The sequence below is a fragment of the Scyliorhinus canicula genome, chromosome 12 (assembly GCF_902713615.1).
Source record: "Scyliorhinus canicula chromosome 12, sScyCan1.1, whole genome shotgun sequence".
Taxonomy (NCBI): Eukaryota; Metazoa; Chordata; class Chondrichthyes; order Carcharhiniformes; family Scyliorhinidae; genus Scyliorhinus; species Scyliorhinus canicula.
The window spans coordinates 109583134-109609239 of NC_052157.1; the positions used below are offsets into that span (position 1 = coordinate 109583134).

Sequence of the window (26106 nt, forward strand, 5' to 3'; positions counted from 1 at the left end):
CAGCATCAACCGTGATACTTCCGGTTAGGGGGAGAAGCCGTGGGTGGAGCCAAGTGTGGAGCCCAGTACAAACTCCCGTACACTCTCAGTGCATCTCCCACTAGTGGCAGAGCAGCGCAACTGCTTATGTGCCGAGCTTACAGAGACATAGTACAACATGTGTAATACAGTGTGAATTACGCTACTGTGCTTCACCACATTCACCCCCTGTAAAAAAATCAAGTCCGGCGGGGTTGGTGGCTTACAGATTGAGTCTGTCCGGTGGCCGAGTTGCCGAGTTGTCCGCTGTCGTCGGCGGAGCACCGGGGCTGCAGCCCCTTCTGATTGCTGGATGAGAAACCGTCGGTTGGGGTATGATGGCTGACCCCGGGAGCGATTCCGCCCGAGCTTCGTACCCGTCTGGTTCGACTGGGGACGGGGGGCACTGGGAGCTAGCTGGCGCTGGCGTGCAAAAAAAATGTAGCGAACTGGTAGGTGGGGGGGCGAGTTGGGTGGGGTGTAGTGTTAGGGGTACCTCGGCGGTGGTAGTGGGGGGGTTGGATCCTGCAGGTGCTAGGTCCCGGAGGGATACAGTGTCCTGACGGCCGTCAGGGAACTCTACGAAGGCGTACTGGGGGTTTGAATGTAGTAGGAGCACTTTCTCTACGAGTGCGTCAGTTTTGTGCGCCCTTACGTGCTTCCGGAGGAGTACTGGGCCCGGTATCTTCAAACATGCCGGGAGCGAAATCCCCGTGGTAGTGCCCCTGGAAAAAATAAAGAGCCGCTCGTGAGGGGTCTGGTTGGTAGCGGTACATAGCAGGGACCTAATCGCGTGGAGCACGTCGGGGAGGAATTCTTACCAATGGGAGATCGGGAGATTCCTGGACCGGAGGGTCATTAGAACGGTCTTCCAGACCGTCTTGCGGTGGCTGGATGGGTGTTGTGTGCTGGGGTACGATGGCAGACTCCAGGGAGGGTTGTGTCCGAGCTTCATACTCTCCTGGTTTGACCGGGGTCTGGGGGCGCTGGGGGCTGGCCGGCGCGGGTGCGCGGAACTGGTGGAGTGAGCTCGTGGGCTCGGGATCGCAAGGGGGCGGAGCATGGGGTGTAGGGTGAGGGGTCCTTCTGTGGGGGTAGAGGGGGCGCTGGATCCGGCGGGTGCCAGATCCCGGAGGGATACTGCGTCCTGACGGCCGTCAGGGAACTCGACGAAGGCGTACTGGGGGTTGGAGTGGAGCAGGCGCACCTTCTCAACAAGGGGGTCGGTTTTGTGTGCCCTGACGTGTTTCCTCAGGAGTACCGGGCCCGGTGTCCTCAGCCATGCCGGGAGTGAGACCCCCGTGGTAGTGCCCCTGGAAAAAATGAAGAGCCTCTCGTGAGGGGTCTGATTGGTTGCTGTGCATAAGAGGGACCTAAAAGCGTGGAGCACGTCTGGGAGGATTTCCTGCCACTGGGAGACTTGGAGCTTTCTAGACCTGAGGGTCAGTAGGACGGTCTTCCAGACCGTCACGTTCTCCCTCTCCACCTGCCCGTTCCCCCTGGGGTTGTAGCTGGTAGTCCTGCTCGAGGCGATGCCCTTGCCGAGCAGGTACTGATGCAGCTCGTCGCTCATAAAGGACGAACCCCGGTCGCTGTGTACGTAGCTGGGGAAACCAAACAGGGTGAAGATACTATGCAGGGCCCTAATGACTGTGTGGGAGGTCATATCGGGGCACGGGATAGCAAAGGGAAAACGGGAGAACTCGTCTATGACGTTCAGGAAGTACACATTCCTGTTAGTCAAGGGGAGTGGCCCTTTGAAATCGATAGCGAGGCGTTCAAAGGGCCTAGAAGCCTTGATCAGGTGGGCCCTGTCTGGTCTGCAGAAGTGCGCTTTGCACTCCGCGCAGACCGGGCAATCCCTGTTGACGGCTTTTACCTCTTCGGTGGAGAAAGTCAGATTACGGGCTTTAATGTAGTGGGCGAGCCGGGTGACCCTCGGGTGGCAGAGGACATTGTGGATGGCTTTTAAGCGGTCGGTCTGCATGCTGGCGCACGTGCCGCGGGACAGGGCATCTGGGGGCTCGTTGAGCTTCCCCGGTTGATACATAATATCGTATTTGTAGGTGGAGAGCTCGATCCTCCACCTCAGAATTTTATCATTTTTAATTTTGCCCCTTTGCGAGTTATCAAACATGAAGGCAACCGATCTTTGGCCTGCGAGGTAGTGCCTCCAGTAACGAATAGCCTCCACAAAGGCTTGTGCTCCTTTTCGACTGAGGAGTGTCGAAGTTCCGAAGCGGAGAGAGTTCGGGAGAAAAATGCAACTGGTCTCCCTGCCTGATTTAATATGGCTGCAAGAGCTACCTCTGAGGCATCGCTCTCAACCAGGAAAGGGACAGATTCATCCACCGCCTGCATGGCCGCTTTGGCGATGTCCTCCTTGATGCAGTTGAAGGCCTGATGGGCCTCAGCTGACAGGGGAAAAAATGTGGCCTTGAAGAGTGGGCGGGCTTTGTCCGCATATTGAGTGACCCACTGGGCATAATATGAAAAGAACCCCAGGCACCGTTTGAGGGCCCTGGGACAATGAGGGAGAGGGAGTTCTAAGAGCATATGGTCCGGGTCGGGGCCCAGGACTCCGTATTCCACGACATAGCCGAGGATGGCTAGTCTGGCTGTGCGGAAAAAGGATTTCTCCTTGTTGTATGTGAGATTAAGCTTCTGGGCCTGCTGGAGAAATCGATTGAGGTTGCCATCGTGGTCCTGCTGGTCATAGCCGCAGATGGTGACGTTTTCCAAGTACGGAAACGTGGCCCGCAGCCCGTACTGAACCACCATTCGGTCCATTGCTCGTTGGAACACCGAGACCCCATTTGTGACGCCAAAGGGAACCCAGAGGAAGTGGAAGAGGCAGCCATCGGCCTCGAATGCCGTGAAGTGCCGTTCCTCCGGCGGATTGGGAGCTGGTGGTATGCAGACTTCAGATCCACCGTGGAGAAAATCCGATACTGGGCTATTTGATTCACCATGTCTGCAATCCTGGGGAGGGGGCACGCGTCGAGGAGCGTAAACTGATTAATAGACTGACTATAGTCTACGACCATGTGGAATTTCCCCCCGGTCTTGATGATCACCACCTGAGCTCTCCAGGGACTGTTACTGGCCTCTATGATCCCCTCACGTAGGAGCCTCCGGACCTCGGTTCGAATGAACACCCTGTCCTGTAGGCTGTACCGCCTGCTGCGAGTGGCTACAGGTTTACAGTCCGGAATGAGATTGGCAAAGAAAGGGGGGGAGGGATTCGCAGCGTGGCTAGGCTGCAGATAGTGAGTGGGGGTAGAGGTCTGCTGAAGCTGAGGGTGAGACTCTTGAGATTGCACTGAAAATCGAGTCCCAGTAAGAGTGGGGTGCAGAGTTCAGGCAGGACGTATAGTTGAAAATTAGAGTAACTAGCGCCTTGGATCATTAGAGTCGTGACGGTGCGTCCTTGGATGTGGACAGAGTGGGAACCCGAAGTGAGGGAGATAGTTTGCCGTGCAGGAAAAACGGGGAGCGAACAGCGTCTTACCAGATCTGGATGTACGAAGCTCTCGGTGCTCCCGGAGTCGAAAAGGCATGGTATATTGTACCCGTTGATTTGGACCGTTGTCATAGAGTTGTGTAGATGTTTTGGGTGCGATTGGTCCAGTGTAACTGCGTTGAGTTGCGGGTCGACGGCGGCTCACTCGGCTGCGCTGGGGTGGCCCCGCGATGAGTTCCCGCTGAGGTCGCAGTCTTCAATCAAATTTTCTGAGTTTGGAGAGGATGGAGCCCAAGATGGCCACCCCCGTGGATCGCACGCGGCGGGCAGCGAGGAAGATGGCGTCCAAGATGGCGGACCCCATGGATCGCACGTGATGGGCGGGGGCGGAGTCGGGGTATAGGCCGCAGCGTTCCGGGGCCTGTGGGCCTGCGAGTGCTGAGAGCGGTTGCTTTGTGCCGCGGGAGGGTTCGGGGCTGGGGCCTTCCTTGCCAGACACATTCTGGCGTAGTGACCTTTTCGCCCGCAGCTGCTGCAGGTCGCTTGGCCTGGGGCAGTCGCTAGTCGGGGGCCCATGACGGGGTCGCGGAGTCCGAAGGAAACGAGTGAAACTACGAAAAGAAACCTCCATAGTTGTAGCGAGTTCAACAGTTTCTTCTAAATTCTGAGCCCCTTTCTCCAGCACTCGCTGGCGCACGTAATTCGATCTAAGGCCTGCAAAAAAGACATCGCGGACAGCAAGTTCTCAATTTTCAGCAGCATTTACTGGTAATTACAATCCCGGGATAAGGCATTTAAGTCTCTTAGAAATTCTTCTCGCGATTCTGTGGGGCGCTGGCGGCGAGTAGTAAATACGTGGCGCGCGTAGACCTCATTGACGGGCCTCACATTTTGTCGAGTAAGGCCAGGGCCTCTGTATATGAGCCGGTACAAGTTAACTGAGTAGATATACAATGGCTCACCCTTGCGTGCAGTAGGCTGAGTTTCTGCTCCTCTGTCGTTTCTGGGGTGCTTGCTTCAGCCAGGTAGGCCTTAAAACATCGGATCCAATGTGAAAAGATTTATTTCGCCTCTGCATCCTGTGGGTCGAGTTCCAGTCGATCAGGCTTGAGGGCTGATTCCATAGTCGTTCCTTACTGTTTCTTCAGACAATTAAATTGATGAGACCATCAATTCACGCAACACGTGGTTAGAAGTGAACAGTGGTTTTAATCGTCTTCCAACAGAGCCTGCCTGTGACAAGATGAACTCCAGATGAACTGGCAGGCAGGGTCTCAGCATCAACCTTTACACTTCTGGTTAGGGGGAGGAGCCATGGGTGGAGCCAAGTGTGGAGCCCAGTACAAACTCCCGTACTCTCCCAGTGCATCTCCCCCAGTGGCAGAGCAGCGCAACTGCTCGTGTGTCGAGCTTACAGAGACATAGTACAACATGTGTAATACAGTGTGAATTATGCTACTGTGATTCACCACAATCCAGAACAAAGCATCCCACTTGACTGCTCCCCCATCCACAAACATTCAAACCCTCCACCACTGATGGACAGTGGTAGTCTTGTGTACCATCCACAAGATGTCAGAAGATGGCACTGGAACGGAGCGACACTCTGCGAGCTCTCCCTAACAGATCCTCTTTTAACTTATCTTACAATCGTTCTAATCTTTAAAAATTTAATTCTAAAACTAACATTATTACTAATCTCTCTCTTTTATCTTTTCTTGCAGGCTTGAACCTCCTCCGAGGCTTGTGGAGACCTTTTGACCCGACCCAACCTGACCTCCACGACCTGGAAGTAGACGGGTCCCAAACCGGAAGTGAGGCCCCGACCTTGATTTGGACTCAACCCGGATCTCGGAGCGCCCCACCCAGCCTAAGAACCGATGCCAGCCCCGTACCGCCTGGCCCAGTCCCCAGAGCTCCTGACCCTGGTCCCCGACCACGAGACCTGGCCCAACTCGATCCAGAGAGACTCGCCCAGCAACCCGACCTATCTGGAGATGGAGGAAAGAAAAATCTATGTGGAGACCCGATCGGGCCTACTCCAAAGCCCGACCCCAAGAGCGCCTAAGGAGAGAACAGAACACGGGATCCAGACCAACCTGCCTCAGGAAGCCCCTGCCCGTGAACCAGAAACCCCGAAACAGAACCCCGCGCAAGGACCCAAACGCGCCACAAGGTATTCCTGTGCTTACAGAACACCGGGACCCATCCATAGCGCAAAGATGAGCCCCCAGCAATCCCACCAGCTCAACCAGCATCCGGGACTCTGACAGATGCGACCCCGGAAACGTAACCAGCACCCTGGTCGCCGCCAGCGCCCTGGCCCCCACCAGACACAACCACCTATCTTCTACTAGGGCTGACTTCACCCATCGGATCACAGGATCATCCAGCCACAACCGCTGACTGAGGAAGCGAGGGAAAAGCGGCAGTCTGCAGGTGAGACTGAAGCAACGCAGTTTCAAGACTCCTCTGCCCAGCATACTCCTGGCAAACGTCCAAGCGATCAAAAACAAGCTGGATGAACTTAATGCCAGACTTACTTCTCAGAGAGAACACTGCTGTGTGCTCTGTTTCACAGAGACATGGCTCACCCCTGCCTCACCGGACTGTGCCATACAACCCGAATGCTTCTCAATAAATCGGGCAGACGCACCGCGTCATCAGGCAAAGCGAAGGGTGGAGGGGTTTGCCTCCTCATCAACTCCGCCTGGTGCTTGGATGTGGCGACCCTGGCGACCTACTGCACCCCGGAACTGGAATACCTGATCGTGAAGTGCCGCCCATAATATCTTCCACATGAGTTCACTTCAGACAGTATCACAGTGGTCTACATCCCACCCCAGGGAGAAGTGAGGAAGGCGCTGGACGGACTGTACACAGTTATAAATAACTACGAAACAGAACACCCGGAGGCCTTGTTCATCATGGCCGGGGACTTCAACAAGGCCAACCTGCCAAAATTCCACCAGCCCATGTTCTCCCCGTGTCTGCGTGGGTTTCCTCCGGGTGCTCCGGTTTCCTTCCACAGTCCAAAGATGTGCAGGTTAGGTGGATTAGCCATGATAAATTGCCCTTAGTGTTAGGTGGGGTTACTGGGTTATGGGGATAGGGTGGAGGTATGGGCTTGGGTAGGGTGCTCTTTCCAAGAGCCGGTGCAGACTCGATGGGCCGAATGGCCTCCTTCTGCACTGTAAATTCTATGAAAACATGTCCTGTCCCACCAGGGGCGACAACACTCGTGACCACTGCTGCTCAAAAATCAAGGGCATCTACCGTTCCATCCCCCAACCGCACTTTAGGAAATCAGACCATAAGACGGTACTCCTTCTTCCGGCATACAAGCAGAAACTCAAGTGGGAGAATCCAGCTAAGAATGCCGTGCAGTGCTGGTCCGAGGAAACAGAAGAGCTACTTGACTGCTTCGGGACAGTATCCATATTTAGTCCATATTTAAGAACTCATCGACCAGCTCAAATGAGTATGCCACCACCGTCACAGGCTTCATCAGCAAATGTGTGGACGACTGTGTGCCAAAGAAAGCAGTACGTACATTCCCCAACTGGAAACCATGGCTCAATCGCGAGATTGACTCACACTGGGCTAAATTGCTGGCTTTTAAAGCAAACCAAGGCAGGCCAGCAGCACGGTTCAATTCCTGTACCAGCCTCCCTGAACAGGTGCCGGAATGTGGCGACGAGGGGCTTTTCACAGTAAATTCATTTGAAGCTTACTTGTGACAATAAGCGATTTTCATTTCATTTCATGAAGGACAGGTCTGAGGCGTCCAAGTCAGGCAACCCTAACCTATACAAGGAATCCAGGTACGACCTCCGCAAAACCATCCGAGATGCCAAGAGAGAATATCAGACCAAACTAGAGCCACAGACAGACTCTGGGTGGTTCTGACAAGGACTAAATAACATAATGGGCTACAAAGTAAATCCGATCAACATCTCCAGCAGCAGCGCACCCCTCCCCGATGGACTCAATGCATTCTATGCTCGGTTTGAGAAGGAAAACAACGACCCGCTGTCGAGTGCCCCAGCAGCCCATAACACACCCACATAACGTACCCACAGTGGCAGATTCCAAAGTCAGATCGGCCTTCTGAAAGTGAACCCTCGGAAGGCGACGGGATCCCTGGTCATGCACTCAGAGCCTGCACGGATCTAGAAGACCACTATCGTACCAGTGCCAAAGAAGAACCAGGCAATGTGCCTCAAGGACTACCGTCCGGTGGCCCTGACTTCAGTCGTAATGAAGTGCTTTGAGAGGTTGGTCATGAAGCGCATCAACTCCATACTCCAAGAATGCCTTGAACCACTGCAATTCACATACTGCCGCAACCGGTCCACAGCAGACGCCAACACTCATCCCAAGAGCATCTCAACAACAAGGACTCGTACATCAGACTCCTATTTATTCACTACAGCTCCACCTTCAACACCACAATCCCTAGCCAATCTCATATTAAAGCTCCAAAACCGAGGACTTGGCTCCTCACTCTGCAACTGGATCCTCGACTTTCTGACCTACAGACCACAATCAGTAAGAATAAACAACAACACCTCCTCCACAACAGTCCTCAATACCGGGTCCCCACAAGACTGCGTACTTAGCCACCTACTATGCTCTCTGTACACACACGACTGTATGGCAAAATTTGGTTCCAACTCCATCTGCAAGTTTGCTGAAGATACGACCATAGTGGACCAGATCTCGAATAACAACAAGTCAAAACACAGGAGGGATATGGAGACCTAGTGGAGTGGTGTAGCAATAATAATCTATCCCTCAATGCCAGCAAAACTAAAGAGCTGGTCATTGACTTAGAACATAGAACAGTACAGCACAGAACAGGCCCTTCGGCCCTCGATGTTGTGCCGAGCAATGATCAACCTACCCAAACCCACGTATCCACCCTATACCCGTAACCCAACAATACCCCCCCCAACCTTACTTTTTAGGACACTATGGGCAATTTAGCATGGCCAATCCACCTAACCCGCACATCTTTGGACTGTGGGAGGAAACCGGAGCACCCGGAGGAAACCCACGCAAACACGGGGAGGATGTGCAGACTCCGCACAGACAGTGACCCAGCCGGGAATCGAACCTGGGACCCTGGAGCTGTAAAGCATTTATGCTAACCACCATGCTACCGTGCTGCCCCATCTTCAGAACCAAAGTACTGTTGTCATGTGAGAGTACCTTTAAGAAATGAATGTTTAAGCAATGTACCTTTAAGAAATGCAGCAGCTCATATTACTGAAGTGATGTCAGAGGGGGGAGCAGAGCTGAGATCACTTCTGCTTTTGCAGTGTGTTGGTTTCAGTTTGACAGAGAGCAGCTGAAAAGTGCCTGGCTAGTTTGCTGTGAGCTGTTTGAAAGGAAAAGCCAGTTTTGAGGACAAGAGCTTGGGTGTGTCTATGTTTGCAGTAAGCTGGATCTGCTGTGTCTTTGCTAGGAAAGACTATCTCTGAATTGTTTGGGTGATTTAAACTCATAATTAGGTCTTTAACCTAATGTGTTTCTGTTTAAAGGTGTTAAGTCTTTTGGAGGTTTGAAGGAACATTTTGAGGGATTATTTAGTGTTGTATTATTTTCGGGGTCATCTTTGAAGTAAGGGGTGTTAACGGATCCAATGTTTATTTAAAAAGGTTAAGTTGAATTCATGGAATAAACATTGTTTTGTGTTTAAAAACCCACGTGTCCATAATTGTAATACCACATCTGGAGACCAAGCCGTGTGCTTCAAAATCAACAATACATTAAAGGGAGAGGTTGGTTGAACTCCATGATACATTTTGGGGTTCTGAAAATGCCGCTCCCATAACACTGTGTACACCCCTGTCAGCATCAACGAGGCCGAGGTGGAGATGGTTAGCAGTTTCAAATTCCTTGGGGTACACATCTCCAAGAATCTGTCCTGGTCCACCAACGTCGATGCTACCACCAAGAAAGCACAACAGCGCCTATACTTCCTCAGGAAACTAAGGAAATTCGGCATGTCCACATTAACCCTTAACAACTTTCACAGATGCACCATGGAAAGCATCCTATTTAGCTGCATCAGAGCCTGGTATGGCAACTGCTCGGCCCAAGACAGCAAGAAAGTTCAGAGAGTCGTGAACACTGCCCAGTCCATCAAACAAACCTGCCTCCCACCCATTGACTCCATCTACACCTCCCGCTGCCTGGGGAAAGCGGGCAGCATAATCAAAGACCCCTTGCAATTGGCTTACTCACTCTTCCAACTTCTTCCATCGGGCAGGGGAACATCTGAGAACACGTATGAACAGACTCAAAAACAGCTTCTTCCCCACTGTTACCAGACTCCTAAACAACCCACTTACGGACTGACCTCATTAACACTACACCCCTGTGTGCTTCGCCCGATGTGGTGTTTATGTCGTTACATTGTGTACCTTATGTTGCCCTATTATGTATTTTCTTTTATTTCCTTTTATTTTCATGTACTTAATGATCTGATGAGCTGCTCGCAGAAAAACACTTTTCACTGTACCTCGGTAGACATGACAATAAACAAAATCAAATCAAATCAGATGCACTGCAATAACACACCAAGGTTCCTTCAACAACACCTTCCAAACCCACGACCACTGCCATCCAGAAGGACAAGAGCTGCAGATATCTGGGAACCCACCAGCTGGAGGTTTCCCTCCCAAGTCACTCACCATCCTGACTTGGAAATATATGCCGCTCCTTTACTGTCACTGGGGCAACATCCTGGAACTCCCTCCCGAACAGCACAGTGGGTGTACCTATACCTCAAGGACTGCAGCGGTTCAAGAAGAACTGGGGTAGCACGGTAGCATTGTGCATAGCACAATCGCTTCACAGCTCTAGGGTCCCAGGTTCGATTCCGGCTTGGGTCACTGTCTGTGCGGAGTCTGCACATCCTCCCCGTGTGTGCGTGGGTTTCCTCCGGGTGCTCCGGTTTCCTCCCACAGTCCAAAGATATGCAGGTTAGGTGGATTGGCCATGATAAATTGCCCTTAGTGTCCAAAATTGCCCTTAGTATTGGGTGGGATTACTGGGGTTATCGGGATAGGGTGGAGGTGTTGCCCTTGGGTAGGGTGCTCTTTCCAGGAGCCGGTGCAGACTCGATGGGCCGAATGGACTCCTTCTGCACTGTAAATTCTATGATAACACAACTCACCACATCCTTCTGAAGGGCAACTCGGGATGGGCAACAAATGCTGATACCCACATCCCGTAAATTAATTTTTTTAAAATTCAGAGCTTTCACTTTGCAAAGTAGATTTCAGGCCAATCCACATCCAACAACTTGCTCTGAAAACATTGCTCACATGTTGATACATGCTGCAAATTCCACCAGAGCAGCTGAGATGATTCAGAAAATTCTAAAACAATCCACACATTCTCAGTCAAACAACCCACAAAATTATTTTAAATAGAGTCAAGCTGCCCTTCCTCTCAATGTTAATTCATTCAAAACTTCCAGGATCTGAATCTGCATCTTCATCACCTTCACTAATTATTTATTCCTTGGATCATACCTTCTCTGTGTGCCAAGTTTGGTGACATCCATCCATTAGTTTTTGAGTTTATATTGTTTACAGACTCACAGGGGTGAAAACATTACATCTGCTGCAGGAAGAATAAAATAAAAGCTAAATTATCTAAATGGTCAGAGATTGCAGAGTTCTGAGATGCAGAGGGATCTGGGTGCCTTAGTGCATTGATCTCAAAAGACTAGTATAAAAGGAAAGCTAATAGAATGTTATCATTTATTGTGAGGGGAATTGATTACAAAGGTAGGGAGGTTTTGATTCAGTTAGACAGGGCATTGGTGGGACCACATCCAGAGTACTGTGTACTGTACAGCATTGGTCTTTTTATTTCAGCATAAATGTAGATGCATGAGACTTCCAGTGGCAGCTATGAGGGAGTAAGTCGCATATTTGGTGGCTCTCGCTCCGGAATGACTTTAAGACCTTTTTCCCCGACATTTTTGAACTTTTGAGCGCTGGAGTGAAAAGCAATAGCACTCTAGATCTGAATCTATACAGAGTTGTATGGACTTAAGGAGCAGAAGGGAGCGAAAACAGGCGAAGAAGGGGCTGAACAAAGGTGGTGTGGAAGCTCAAGTGGGAAGAAAGATGGCCGATGAACGGACCACGGAAAGGACGGTCCAGACAGCATTGGACAACATGCTGCAGGTCATGAAAGAGAGCTTTGTAGCACTGAAGCGGGATAATTTGGAACCGCTCCAGAAAGCGGTGGAGAGACTTGACCAGAGGCTGGATGCTCAGGATAAGAAGGTCCAGGCACTGGAGAAGACAGTGGAAGAGCAGGCGGATTTCCAAATGGTAGCGGACGTGGAAAATAGAAAGTTGAAGGTGCAACAATCAAGGTTGATGGACAGACTGGAGGACTTGGAAAACAGGTCTCGCCGGCAGAATCTGAGAATCATTGGGCTCCCGGAGGGGGCCGAGGGAGTGGATGCCACGGCATATGTGGCAGACATGCTGCAGAAGCTGGTGGGGGATGATTTCTTCCCGCGTTCGTTGGAGCTGGACAGGGCACACAGAATGCAGGCGAGGCAGCCACGAGGGGGGGCCCCCCCGGGCGATGTTGGTCAGGTTCCATAGGTTCGTGGACAAGGAGCAGGTTCTACAATGGGCCAAGAGCACGAGGAGCTGCTCATGGAACAAGTGTCCTGCGCATCTACCAGGATCTGAGCCAGGAGGTGGCCAGAAGGAGGGCAGCCTACAGACAAATTAAAGAGATTCTGTTTAAAAAGAAGGTCAAGTTTGGGCTACTTTTCCCGGCGCGGCTTTGGGTCACATACCAGGAACAGCAACAGTATTTTGATGACCCGGAGGAAGCGATGGACTTCGCTAAGGGGCATGGACTGGTGCCGAACTGAGGACCCATGGACTCAAGTCAGAGTGTACTAAGGGATGTCTGCAGTTTTTCACAGATTGCCCTTCGTGTTAGCGATGTCGTTCGGCATGCTCTTTTATTTAAAATTTGGGGTGTTCTTGTGTTTGTGTTTGCCTGTTTGAAAGTTTTAAAGCTAAAGCCGAAGTGATAGTTAAAGTTTAAGTTGTTGGGTGCTGGGGGGCTGTTCGGGTTCTCTTTGCTTTTTTTTTCTTCTGGGAATGTTGCTGTGGTGAAAGTAACTTAGTAATTCACACTGTATTTACCAATACCATTGTAAGCGCAGTAGCGTTATCCGACCACTAGGGGAGTAGCTCTGGGAATGCTCAGGAGTTTGTACAGGGCTCCACCCTTGGCTCCGCCCATGACTCCTCCCCCTGGACTGCTGTATAAATACCCTTGTCCAGAGCCAGCCTGCCAGTTCATCGAGAGTTCAACGGGTAAGAGGCTGGCTCTGTAGTAAGTAGATTAAAACCACTGTTCATATCTTAAAGCACGTGTCTAGTGAATTGATGGTTCCACCAATGTAATCTACTTAAGAACAGTCAGGATCGATCATGCAATCAGCCCTCAAGCCTGGACGCCTGGAACTCGACCCACAGGATGCAGAGGCAAAAGAAATCTTCTCCCACTGGCTGCGGTGCTTTAAGGCCTACCTGGCAGAAGCGAGCATAGCCGAAACAACAGAGGAACAGAAGTTAAGTCTACTGCATGCGAGGGTGAGCCACAGAATCTCTACGCAACTAAACTCGGCTGGTTCATATACTGCAGCGCTAGCGATACTCGATAAGATGTATGTAAGGCCCATTAACGAAGTTTACGCACGCCATGTGTTCACGACTCACTGCCAGCGGCCTACAGAATCACTTGCCGAATTTTTAAGAGAGCTCAATAATCTATCAAATGACTGTAACTATCAAGCGGTTACCACGGCTGAACATAGAGAACTTGCTGTACGCGATGTTTTTGTAGCGGGCCTCAGGTCTAATTATGTGCGCCAACGACTGCTGGAAAAGGGGGCCCAAGACTTAGAAACAACTGCGGAAATTGCTACCACGATGGAGGTCTCCTTCCGCAGCCTCACTTCGTTCCCCGCGGACCCCGCAACCCAATCATGGGCCCCCGACCAGCGGCTCCCCCAGGCCTGTGCCACGCGGCCGCCCAGCCACCATGCTGCCCCAGCCAGCCACTATGCTGCTCCAGCCAGCCACTATGCTGTTCCAACCTGCCATTTCTGCGGCCAGAATCAGCACCCGCGGCAGCACTGCCTGGCCCGCAACACGACCAGCAGCAGCTGCGGGCGGAAAGGCCACTACGCGAGAGGGTGCCTCGCAAAAAGTGCCCCAGCTTCCAACTCCCCAGCGGCACGAAGTAATCACTCCCCACACCCGCAGGCCCGCGGGGCCCAAAACGCTGCGGCCTATGCCCCGCCCCCACCCCCTCCCGCCACGTGCGATCCATGGGGGCCGCCATCTTGGTAAACCTCCACCACGTGGCCAGCCACGTGCGACTCATGGGGGCCGCCATCTTGGATGACATCTTCCTCGCCGCCCGCCACGTGCGATCCACGAGCCCGACCTGCATCTCCACGCTCGGACAAATCATCGGAAGAGTACGACCTCCCCGGGCGCTCATCAAGCGGCCCGCAACTCGGCGCAGTCACCCTGGATCAATCACGCCCGAAGCATCTGCGAAATTCGATGGCAGACGTCCAAATCAACGGGTACAACACGCCATGCCTTTTCGACTTAGAGCTTCATACACCCAGACAGGGTAAGACCCTGTTCGCTCCCCGTTTTCCCCGTGCAGCAAACTATCTCGCTCGCTTCAGGCTCCCATTCTGTCCAGATCCAGGGGCGCACCGCCACGTACACAGCGACCGGGGTTCGTCCTTCATGAGCGACGAACTGCGTCATACCTGCTGGAAAAGGGCATTGCCTCGAGCAGGACTATCAGCTATAACCCCAGGGGGAACGGACAGGTAGAGAGGGAGAACGCAACGGTCTGGAAGACCGTCCTACTGACACTCCGGTCTAGAAAGCTCCAAGTCTCCCAATGGCAGGAAGTCCTCCCAGACGCACTCCACGCTATTAGGTCCCTTTTGTGTACGGCGACCAACCAGACCCCTCACGAGAGGCTCTTCATTTTTTCCAGGGGCACTACCACGGGGGTCTCACTTCCGGCATGGCTGAGGACACCGGGACCCGTACTCCTGAGGAAACAGGTCAGGGCGCACAAAACCGACCCCCTTGTTGAGAAGGTGCGCCTGCTCTACTCCAACCCCCAGTACGCATTCGGCGAGTTCTCTGACGGCCGTCAGGACACGGTATCCCTCCGGGATCTGGCACCTGCCGGATCCAGCGCCCCCTCTACCCCCACAGAAGGACCTCTCACCCTACACCCCATGCTTCCGCCCCCTTGCGCTCCTGAGCCCACGAGCTCGCTCCACCAGTTCCGCACTCCCACGCCGGCCAGCCCCCAGCGCCCCCAGTCCCCGGTCGAATCAGGAGAGTATGAAGCTCGGATACAACCCTCCCTGGAATCCCCCATCGTACCCCAGCACACTACACCCATCCAGCCACCGCAAGAGGCTGCAACCCCAGTGCTCTGCAGATTTCAGCGGACAATTCGACCGCCGGACAGACTGACTTTATAGACTAGACCACCACCCCCGACGTACTTGATTTTTTTGCAGGGGGTGAATGTGGTGAATGTAATATGGACGTATATATGTTAATTCACACTGTCTTTGTAAGCGCAGTAGCGCTATCCTACCACTAGGGGGAGTAGCGCTGGGAGCACACAGGAACTTGTACTGGGCTCCACCCTTGGCTCCGCCCACGACTCCTCCCCCTAGTGCAGCTGTATAAATACCCGTGTCCAGAGTCAGCCTGAGTTCACTACGAGTTCATCGACAGGTAACAGGCTGGCTCTGAAGTACGTCGATTAAAGCCTAGATTCACATCGGAAACACGTGTCTGGTGAATTGATGGTTCCATCAGACGGTGGCCCGGATGAGCAAATTCTTTGGGCTGGAGGACAAGTGTGCTAGGTGTGGGGGAGGACCAGCGAACCATGTCCACATGTTCTGGGCGTGTCCAAAACTCAGGGGATACTGGCAGGGATTTGCAGACGTCATATCCCGGATACTGAAAACCAGGGTGGCGATGAGTCCAGAGGTGGCGATTTTTGGGGTGTTGGAAGACCCGGGAGAACAGGAGGGGATAGAGGCCGACGTTGTGGCCTTTGCTTCCCTGATAGCCCGGCGACAAATACTGTTGGCCTGGAGGGACTCAAAGCACCCAAAAACCGAAGTATGGCTGTCGGACATGGCAAGCTTTCTCGGCTTGGAAAAAATCAAGTTCGCCTTACGGGGATCACTATCGGATTCGCCTGGAGGTGGCAACCATTCATCGACTTCTTCGCGGGGAACTAATCATCAGCGGGTGGCGGGGTGGGGCGGGGGGGTAGAATAGTGTAGAGTAGGGGGGAAGAATAGACGGGTCTATTTGCGAGAGTGGTGCTGTTATTTGCACTATGTTTTTTGTAATTGGTATCTGCACACTAATGCATATTGTTACTGTTTACAATGCCAAAAATACCTCAATAAAATTGTTTGTTAAAAAAAAAATAAATGTAGATGCATGAAAAGCAGTTCAGAGAAGGTTTTCTATATTAGAATGGGCACGTTGTCTTATGAGGACAGTTTGGAGGGGTTGAGTAAGAGGCAACTTGATCACAAACTTTAAAATCCTGAGGGGTATTGACGAGTGGATGTGGACAGGATGTTTCCTCATGCCGAAGAATCTAGAACAAAGGATCATTGTTAAAAAATAAGGTGTCACTCATTTAAGACAAAGATAAGAAGAAATGGACTTCCGGTGGCAGGCATGGAGTGAGTGGATTTTGGTGTAAACGTTGTACGGAGCATGTAAGGGGAATCAATTCTCCCCTGGATGAGCATGTCTACGGGGCATCAAACTCAACAGAAGACAGTGAGAGCCCTGAATGAAGTGTTGGGAGACTCATGACGTAGTATCAATTGGAAAATGACAGGGGGGTAAGGTCATCGTCGACTAGAAAGCTGCCAATGGAGCAGCTGATGAGCTTAATTGAGGACTAATTTCAGCAGCAGTATAAAGAAATACAGAGTGGCTGGTTGAAGGTGATTGAGGGGATATGGCATCTCTCCATGGGACTTTGTAGCGGGTGGTAAAGCGCCCGAAAGTGCACGGGGGCAACAATCCAAGAGGTGGAGAAGGTGATGTCCAACCAGAGTGACTGTATTATGGAGCTGGAAGCAGAAGCAGCTGGTGGGCTTCCTAAATGGGTAGTTCATCCAGCAACGAAAGGAGAATCTGAGGACCTGGCTAGCACGGTGGACTCGATTAAGGCGGTGATCGGCTGCGTGAAGACAAGGCCGGGGGCCCAGGGTCAGGTGATCCAGAAGATGGAGGAGGTGGCAGGGGAATATGGGGAGCAGCTCGCCTCGATGGCAGTGGAAATTGGGTTGATACGGGATCAGCAGATGTGGCTGCAAGAGAAAGTTGAGGACCTGGAGAACTGGTCGCGCAGGCAGAATCTTAGAATCGTGGTGCTGCCGGAGGGAAGCATCCGGGAGGGCAGTGAAATTCGCATGTACCAGGTCCTGGGTGCAGAGCTGGCCAAGAGGAGAGAGAGCTTTAATAAGGTCAAGACGGCCTTCTTCAAGGAGGGGTGAAGTTCAGGATGCTGTACCCGGCACGTTTGTGGGTGACCTATGAAGGCCGGGATCTGTACTTTGGGATGCCGGAGGAGGCGACGGAGTTTGTCAGAGACACTGGACTGGCAGGAGAAGGAGGAGATTGAACTTTGGTGGAGATGCTTTTGCGCTGTGTTTCTAGGGTTGAGGTGAGTCACTGTTATACTGTGTTTGGGGTCATTGTTTTGTTCTGCGTTTGTTTCTGTTATTTGGTGGGGGATGTGGGGGTTGTTCTCTTCAATTGGGCTTGGGGTGGGGTTGTTTTGTTTGTACTAACAGGATGGTCGAGCAGGGGAGGAGAATCAGTGGGGGGTAGGATGCTAGGTGGGAGCTACCAGGCTAGCTGGGTGGGCTAGTTCACGGAAACACAGTGGAGGTTGAGCAGGAGGTTAGTGGGGGGGGGGGGGGGGGGGGGGGTCGGGGTTGTTGTGTTGGGGGGTGGACAACTGACGGGGAAGGGCTTTGAAAAAGTGGTAGGAGGAGGACCGCTGACAGTGGGCGCCTGAATAGTTCACTTGGAATTGGATTCTAAAATGAGAGGGGGGACAATTTTGATCACCAAGCAGGTGGTGTTGGAAGTAGGAAGTATAGTGGCTGACTCTGGAGGGACGGATATTATGGTGAGTGGGAAATTGGAGGGGAGGCAGGTGGTACGAGTGAATATTTATGCCCCAAACTGGGACGACATAAAATTTATGAGGCGGGTGTTGGGCAGGATTCTCGACTTGGACTCACATTGGCTAGTTATCAGTGGGTGGGGGGGAATTTTAATATGGTTCTGGATCCGAGACTGGATCGGCCGAGTTCAAGGTCGGGGAGGGTGTTGACAGCAGCGAAGGAGCTAATGGGGTTCATGGAGCACATGGCCGGTGGGGGGGGGGGGGGGGGGGGGGGGGATTCATGGAGATTTGGGAGACTGAGGGCAAAGGAATTTTCATTCTTCTCCCCTGTGCACAAGGTGTACTCCCGAATAGACTTTTTTGTGTTTGATAAGACGTTGCTTGCACAGGTGGTGGATGTTGAGTACTCGGCAATAGAGGTGTCAGACCATGCCCCGCACTGGGTGGACCTGTGGTTGAGCAAAGGGGGAGGGGGCCAGCATTCGCAATGGAGGTTGGACGTGGAGTTTTTGGCGAAGGAAGAGGTGTGTAAGTGGGTGAGGAAGGCTATCCGGGGATATGTGGAGATTAATGACACAGGGAAGGTCTTGGCAGGTACGGTATGGGAGGCACTGAAGGCAGTGGTCAGGGGGGAGTTTATATTGGTTCAGGCACATTGGGAGAAGGCGGAGTGGGCGGAGATAGAAAGGCGAGTGGAGGAAATCCTGCAGGTGGATAGGAGGTATGCTGATGCCCTGGAGGCAGGGCTGCTAAAGGAGCAGCAGAAGCTGCAGATGGAGTTTGGGCTACTATCTACAGGAAAGGCTGTGGGATAGTTGAGAAGGGTGAGAGGGGCGGTGCATGAGTTTGGGGAGAAGGCAAGCAGGAGGCTAGCACACCAGTTGAGGAAGCAGGAGGCTGCGAGGGAGATCGGGAAAGTGAAGGACGCGGGTGGGAATATAGGCCTGGATTTTCCCCTACCCGGCGGGGCGTGAACCACTCCAGCGTCTCCGCACCTTTAGGGGCCAAGCCCTAACATTGAAAGGCTAGACCTGCGCCGGAGCAGTTGGCGCTCCACTGGCTGGCGTGGAAGGCCTTTGGCGCCACGGCAGCTGGAGCCGAAGGGACTTCGCCGGCTGGCGGAAGTCCGCGCATGCACCGGAGCATCAGCGGCTGCTGACGTCATCCCCGCGCATGTGCAGGGGAGAGCGTCACTTCCGTCTCCGCCATGGTGAAGACCATGGCGAAGGTGAAAGGAAAAGAGTGCCTGCACGGCACAGGCCCGCCCGCCGATCAGCGGGCCCCGATCGCGGGCCAGACCACCATGGGGGAGAGGTATGACAGCTGCGCGACTTCGGCCCATTTGGGCAGGTTGTGGACTGGGTCCGGTTGTTGTATGGCACCGGTGGCGAGTGTGCGGATGAACCGGGTGAGTTCAAATTACTTGAAGCTGCACCGGGCAACATGGCAGGGGTGCCCACTTTCCCCACTGCTGTTTGTCCTGGCTATAGAGCCATTGGCAATGGCATGAGAACGTCGGGGGTCTGGCGGGGAATAGTTGTGCGGGGGAGGGGGAGAGCACAGGGTCTCGCTATACGCGGATGATCTACTTCTGTATATTTCAGACCCACCGGTGGGAATGGAGGAATTATGGGGGTATTAGAGAAAATGGGTCAGTTTTTGGGGTATAAATTGAATGTGGGCAAGAATGAGGTCTTTGAGATACAGGCAAGGGGACAGGAGAAGTGATTGGGGGAGCTGTCGTTCAAGGTGGTAGGGGGGAGCTTTCCATATTTGGGCATCCGGTGGCATGGAAGTGGGAGCAGCTGCACAAGCTGAATCTGGGTCGGTTGGTAGAACAGATGACGGGGACGTTCGGAGGTGGAATGCGCTCCCGCTGTCATTGGCGGTGAGGGTGCAGACAGTGAAGATGACAGTGCTCCCGAGGTTCCTGTTCATCTTTCAGAGTCTGCCAATTTTTATCCCCAAGGCATTCTTTAGAAAAGTGAATGCGATGATCTTTGGGTTTGTGTGTGGGGGTAAAACCCCGCGGGTGAAGAAGGGGCTGCTTGAGCGGGGTTGAGGGAAGCAGGTAGGCCCTTCCGATTTTTTTGTTGTGGGGGTTTCATGTTTAATTGTATTGCACTGTTTGTTACGCTCTGTACAGTTCATGAGGGGTTTTAGGGTGTCAGGGTGAGGTGGCAGGGCGGCTATGTTCTGTATGGGGGCCATTTTGGGGTGATGTTTCTTGCACTGGGTTGGGTGCGGGGTCCTGGGGGAGTGGCCAAGGAGGAAGGCTAGAGAGAAGCAATAGTGGGGTGTAGGAGCGGGGGGGATGGGGAGAGGAATTGGTGAAGGTGGGTCTTTGGGTTAGGGCCTTCTGGTGGGAGTCGCCACACTAGCAGAAAATGTTAGTGAACGGAAGTGAAGTGGGGGGCTGCTGTGGTTAGCCTGGGTGAGGGGAAAGGGGTCGGGAGTTGAGAGGGGAGAGGACAGGGGAGTTTTTTGAAAAGGGGTTGGGGGAGGAGAGGACGTGATGCGGCCAATATGTAGGATGAGGTTCAGCATGGATGGGGCGCGGGGGACCATCTTGGGCGGGTCCAATTCAGAGAGGGGCCTGGGGGGCTGAAGTACAAGGGTGAGGATGGCGGACTCTAGGGTGGAGGGGAGGTGGAAACCTCCGGTTAGAGTCGTGATATGGAATGTCCGCGGGCTGAATGGGCCGGTTAAGCGATGCAGGGTTTTCGTACACTTAAAAAGTTTGAGAGCAGAGGTGATTTTCCTGCAAGGTATGCATCCCCGGGTGAAAGGTCAGATGAGGCTGAGGAAAATGTGTGTGGAGCAAGTGTTCCACTCAGGATTTGACTCGAAGTCGAGGGGAGTCGCCATACTGCTAAATAGGAAAATGGGGTTTCGGGGGCTGGGGAGGTCCGGCACCTGGCGGGGGATGTTTGTGAGTGGGGTGTGAGTGGGGATTCCAGTGGTATTGGTGAGTATATATCTACCTAATTGGGATGACACTGGATTCATGAAGAGGCTGTTAGGAATGATTCTGGACCCGAACTCTCGCCAGCTGATTTGGGGGTGGGGGAGGTAGGTTTAATTGCGTACTGGAGCTGAGGATGGATAGGTTGAGCCCTACGTTGATGGGTTGGTTGAGAATGTCGCGAGAGGATTTGTGGAGAGAATGGGGATGGTGGATCCATGGAGGTTTGGGCATCCGGGAGAGAGGGAGTACTCCTTGTTCTCACGTGTGTACACGGTATATTCCCAGATTGACTTTCTCAGGGTAAGCCGGATAGTCCTGTTGGGGATGCAAGGAACGGAAGATGCAGGAATAGTGATTCCGAATGGGGCTGGATTCTCCAAATGCCGGCTGAAACAAAGAATTCCCACGCGTTTTGTGACTCCAAAATCGGCGCCGAACCCTCACCGATTCCGGGACCGGTGAGGGGCTAATAGCGGCGCCGGGTGAAACTCTCAGCTCCCGTGCTGAACACGGCCGGAGAATGGGCGGGTCCTTGGCCGTGCATGCGCACCGCGGCGACCTTCAGTGATCGTGCCGTACAACATGGCGCCAGCCATGCGCAGACCCGATCCGCCTTCCGCGACCCCATAATACACCCTCTGGCCATCCCCTGGCCACCCTCCACCAGCCCCGCAGCCCTCACAAAAAGCCCCCCGGCCAGCGGCATGGATCCCAGCTGAGTGTGGCGATGCTGGAGACAGTCCGCAGCCACCACGCCGAGTTCCCGAACTCTCAGACCACACGTCAACCGCACGGTCAGGAACTTGGCCCATCGGTGGCGGAGCATCATGGGTGGGTCTGCCGATGACGTGCCAACGCCATTGCAACGGCGTGCGGCGCTCAACGCGATGATGCCATTTCGAAGAGGTGGAGACTTGCAAACCGACAGTGGCCCCAATTTGGGAGTCGAAATGGGTTCTCCGCAGGATCAGCAATTACAACATCGGCGACCGGCTACAGAGAATCCCGCCGTCAGGAGTCGCGTCAATGCTAGATTCATCAGTCGCATTCACAAGAAAGCCCCGAACGTCACCCAAACACAAGGCAATGCCATCCGCGCTCTCAAGATCAACTGCTACATTGTCATCAAACCAGCAGACAAAAGAGGGGCCACCGTTATACTGAACAGAACGGATACTGCAAAGAAGTGTACCGACAACTCAACAACCAGGAACACTACAGATAGTTACCCGCAGATCCGACCAAGGAACACACCCACCAACTCAACAGACTGATCAAGACCTGGGATTCAGACCCTCAGAGCATCCTACGTGCTCTCGTCCCACGTACTCCCCGCATTGGAGATCTCTACTGCCTCCCAAAAATACACATGGCCAAAACACCAGGCAGTCCTTTCATATCAGGCAATGGGACCCTGTGTGAGAAGCTCTCCAGCTACATCGAGGGCATCTTGAAACCCATCGTACAAGGAATGCCCAGCTTTTGTCGCGACACGACGGACATCCTACAAAGACTCAGCACCCATGGACCAGTTGAATCAGGAACATTCCTCATCATATTGGACGTCTCGGCACTCTGCATCCCCCATGACGACGGCATTGCTGCAACAGCCTCAGTACTCAACACTGACAAATGCCAATCTCCAGACGCAATTCTACAACTCGTCCGCTTCATTCCGGATCACAACGTCTTCACCTTCGACAACAAGCTCGTCATCCAGACCCACGGAACAGCCATGGAAACCAAATTTGCACCTCAATATGCCAACATCTTCATGCACAGGTTTGAACAAGACCTCCTCACCGCACAGGACCTTCAACCAACGTTATACACCAGATACATCGCTCACATTTCCTTTGGACCCACGGCGAAGAATCACTGAAACAACTACACAATGACATCTAGAAGTTCCATCCCACCATCAGATTCACCATGGACTACTCTCCAAAATCGGTAGCATTCTTGGACACACTGATCTCCATCAAGGATGGAAACCTCAGCACTTCGCTTTACCGCAAGCCCACGGATAACTTCACGATGCTCCACTTCTCCAGCTTCCACCCTAAACACATTAAAGAAGCCATCCCCTATGGACAAGCCCTTTGTATGAACAGGATCTGCTCAGACGAGGAGGAGCGTAACAGACATCTGGAGATGCTGATAGACGCCCTCGTAGAAATGGGATAGGGCGCTCGACTCATCGTTCGATAGTTCCAAAGCGCCGCAGCAAAAAAACACACCAACCTCCTCAGAAGACAAACAAGGGACACAACTGACAGAGTACCCTTCGTCATCCAATACATCCCTGGAACGGAGAAACTACAACATCTTCTTCGCAGCCTTCAACACGTTATCGATGAAGATGAACATCTTGCCAAGGTCATCCCCACACCCCCACTACTTGCCTTCAAACAACCGCGCAACCTCAAACAAACCATTGTTTGCAGCAAACTACCCAGCCTTCAGAACAGCGACCACGACACCACACAACCCTGCCATGGCAATCTCTGCAAGACATGCCAGATCATCGACATGGGTACCACCATTACATGTGAGAACAACACCCACCAGGTACGCGGTACATACTCGTGCGACTCGGCCAACGTTGTCAACGTCATACGCAGCAGGAAAGGATGTCCCGAAGCGTGGTACATTGGTGAGACCATGCAGACGCTGCGACAACGAATGAACGGACATCATGCGACAATCACCAGGCAGGAATGTTCCCTTCCAGTCGGGGAACACTTCAGCAGTCAAGGGCATTCAGCCTCTGATCTCCGGGCAAGCGTTCTCCAAGGCTGCCTTCAGGATGCGCGACAACGCAAAATCGCTGTGCAGAAACCTATAGCCAAGTTCCACACATGAGTACGGCCTCAACCGGGAGCTTGCATTCATGATGCATTACATTCACCCCCCACCATCTGGCCTGGGCTTGCGAAATCCTACCAACTGTCCTGGCTTGAGACAATTCACACCTCTTTAACCTGGGGTTACCCCTATCTCTGGATCTGTAAAGACTTAATTACCTGCAACTGCTCGCATTCAAAGCATTGTCTTGCATCTTTGACTTTGTCTCTGTATATGTTTCTGGAACATAGCTCTTCATTTACTTGAGGAAGGAGCAGTGCTCCAAAAGCTAGTGATTTGAAACAAACCTGTTGGACTTTAACCTGGTGTTGTAAGTAAGACTTCTTATAGTGCATAGAAAGTGATTTTTGTTTTTGAAAAATATTTTTATTCAACATTTTCAGAAAGTGAATTTAAAACACATTCCCACAACACTAGAATATGATGCATCACATACCTTCTCCTCCTCTGCCAAAAACATACCTTCTCCTCCTCTGCCAAAAAAGCATCAATGAAGTCTCTGGGCTCATTAGGATCCCATGATTTTTTATGCTCCGTGACAATTTCCTGAACAAAATCAATGGCTTGTTTTTGATTTTCAAATATCTTATTTTGTGGACCCGGAAAGTGACGAATAAATGGGAACGCATTCAACAGCTGCAAAATAATGTAGGGTTTGAAATTAAATACATCCTTCTACAAAACATATATGATATTGTTGAAATTAGTGAGCACAGAAATTCATCCCATTATATTTACCATGAAAGCAACACATAGTGGAATTATTTCCCCTGGGTCCAAACTTATATCTTAACAAATAATAATCGTCACTACAAGAGGATATGATGACAGAGCAAGAGCCACCTATAAATTCCCCATCTAACCAAAAACATGTTAAACCATTTAAAGAGGACCTGTTTTTTAAAAAAAAGCACAAGAAGAGACACCTACAAAAGATGGCTACTACCAGTCACCTGATGTCCGGTGGTTTAAGTTAATCACTTTTATGGAAAATTCCCATATGGACTGCACTGCAGACCTGCGCTGACTTAATGGATGGTATCTTTTAACTAGGATGTGTCAAGGCCCACTTCAAAACAGGAACTCTTGAAAGGAAGGCATTAACATGCAAAGCTCTGGACTTTAATAATGGTAATTCTTGAAGATAATGGCGCTGCTAACCAACCAGATACACAAAACCTTGTGTGGGGGACAAAGTAGCCCCACCTTCTGTTAGTTTCTACTATATTGAAATGTGTTTAAGGTTTCAGAGATAAAAGATTAAAAATGTAATCACTTGCACTACGACAATTACTGCAAGATATGTTGATCAAATTAATTAATGGAATGTCCAGCCAGAAGGTTTTGGAACAGGTTTTGCCAAGCCAGAAGTCATCAAAGTCAACTGGAAAAAACTACTGGAAGAGGCAGTAAGGAATCTCTTTCATTCTCTCTCAGAAGCTAATCTAGACTCCAGCTAAGCGCAGTTACCTAAACTTCAATTCAACTCTTATATTTTAAAGGAAAAAGCTAACTGCAAATGGCCACAATGTTCAACAATTTATGTGTTATAAGCCGCACGAGACTTAGGTGATTGGAGTAATCAGTCTCACCGTGAGTCTCACTGAATACGAGATCCCCCACTGGGGGGATGGGGAGCCTAAGGATATTCATGATTGAAGATCTGTATAAAATCGGCCAGGCATGGAAGTGACAGAGCAGATCTGGCTGGGATCTGATTTATATGGTAACTTTCAACAAACCAAGTTTTCTTTTGACTGACTTGGTTCGGATTCTTTTGTGGCCGACTAAACTAAGCTTCAAGGGCAAACAAAGGATTTAATTATATATACTTTTAACTGTTATTCGGACTCTAAACTTTCTTTCTTCTGAGATCTGTGTATGTCACAGTGTCTTTAATTAGAGTGCGAATAATAAATAGTTCCTTCCAAGGGTTTTTTGGGGTCTATAAATCCCAACGTGGAAAAAATGTCCACATTTAAAGCCAGTGCCATTTGAGAAGCGAGGGAAGTTACTTTTGAGGATTGAAAACGCCTGCCTCTTGCAGAGTTAAATGGCACTCATTTCCAGAATTTTGCCCAAAAGCTAGAACGTGCAGAATTTTAAAAGGAGTGGCCAAATATCCCGAGGTGAAAATTGAAAGCACCGAAACGGATCAATTAGCGGCAGCAAAATTAAGGTGGAAGTGGCGGTAATTGGAATTGGAATAATAGAGGGAATGAGTAAAGGTAAACAGAGGGAGAAGCAGGAAAGGGAATGGAGAGAAGACGGATAATTCCTGGAAAGGAAAGGGAAAAGAAAAGGGAGTTTTAATTTCACAAAAGGAGGGTGAGGGATTTCACTGAGTCCCTTGAAGATACCCTGAGCTCAGGCTTCTGGGCTGAGATATTGAAATTTGGCCATTTAATCCCTCAGTTTGATGGAGCAGGAGTGAACACATCCTTTATCTCTTTCAACCAGCTGGCACAGCAGTTAAACTAACCAGCCCAACACT

General features: G+C 51.7%; 1 protein-coding gene across 1 annotated transcript in view; it reads right to left on the reverse strand.

The window, feature by feature from the left end:
* LOC119974705 (cytochrome P450 2D15-like) overlaps positions 1 to 26106 on the reverse strand; it is a 92421-nt gene that overhangs the window by 30578 nt on the left and 35737 nt on the right. The window contains exon 4 of the mRNA XM_038813845.1: positions 24075 to 24248. Within this exon, the coding sequence (XP_038669773.1) occupies positions 24075 to 24248 (174 nt within the window). The remainder of the gene's footprint in view (positions 1 to 24074; positions 24249 to 26106) is intronic.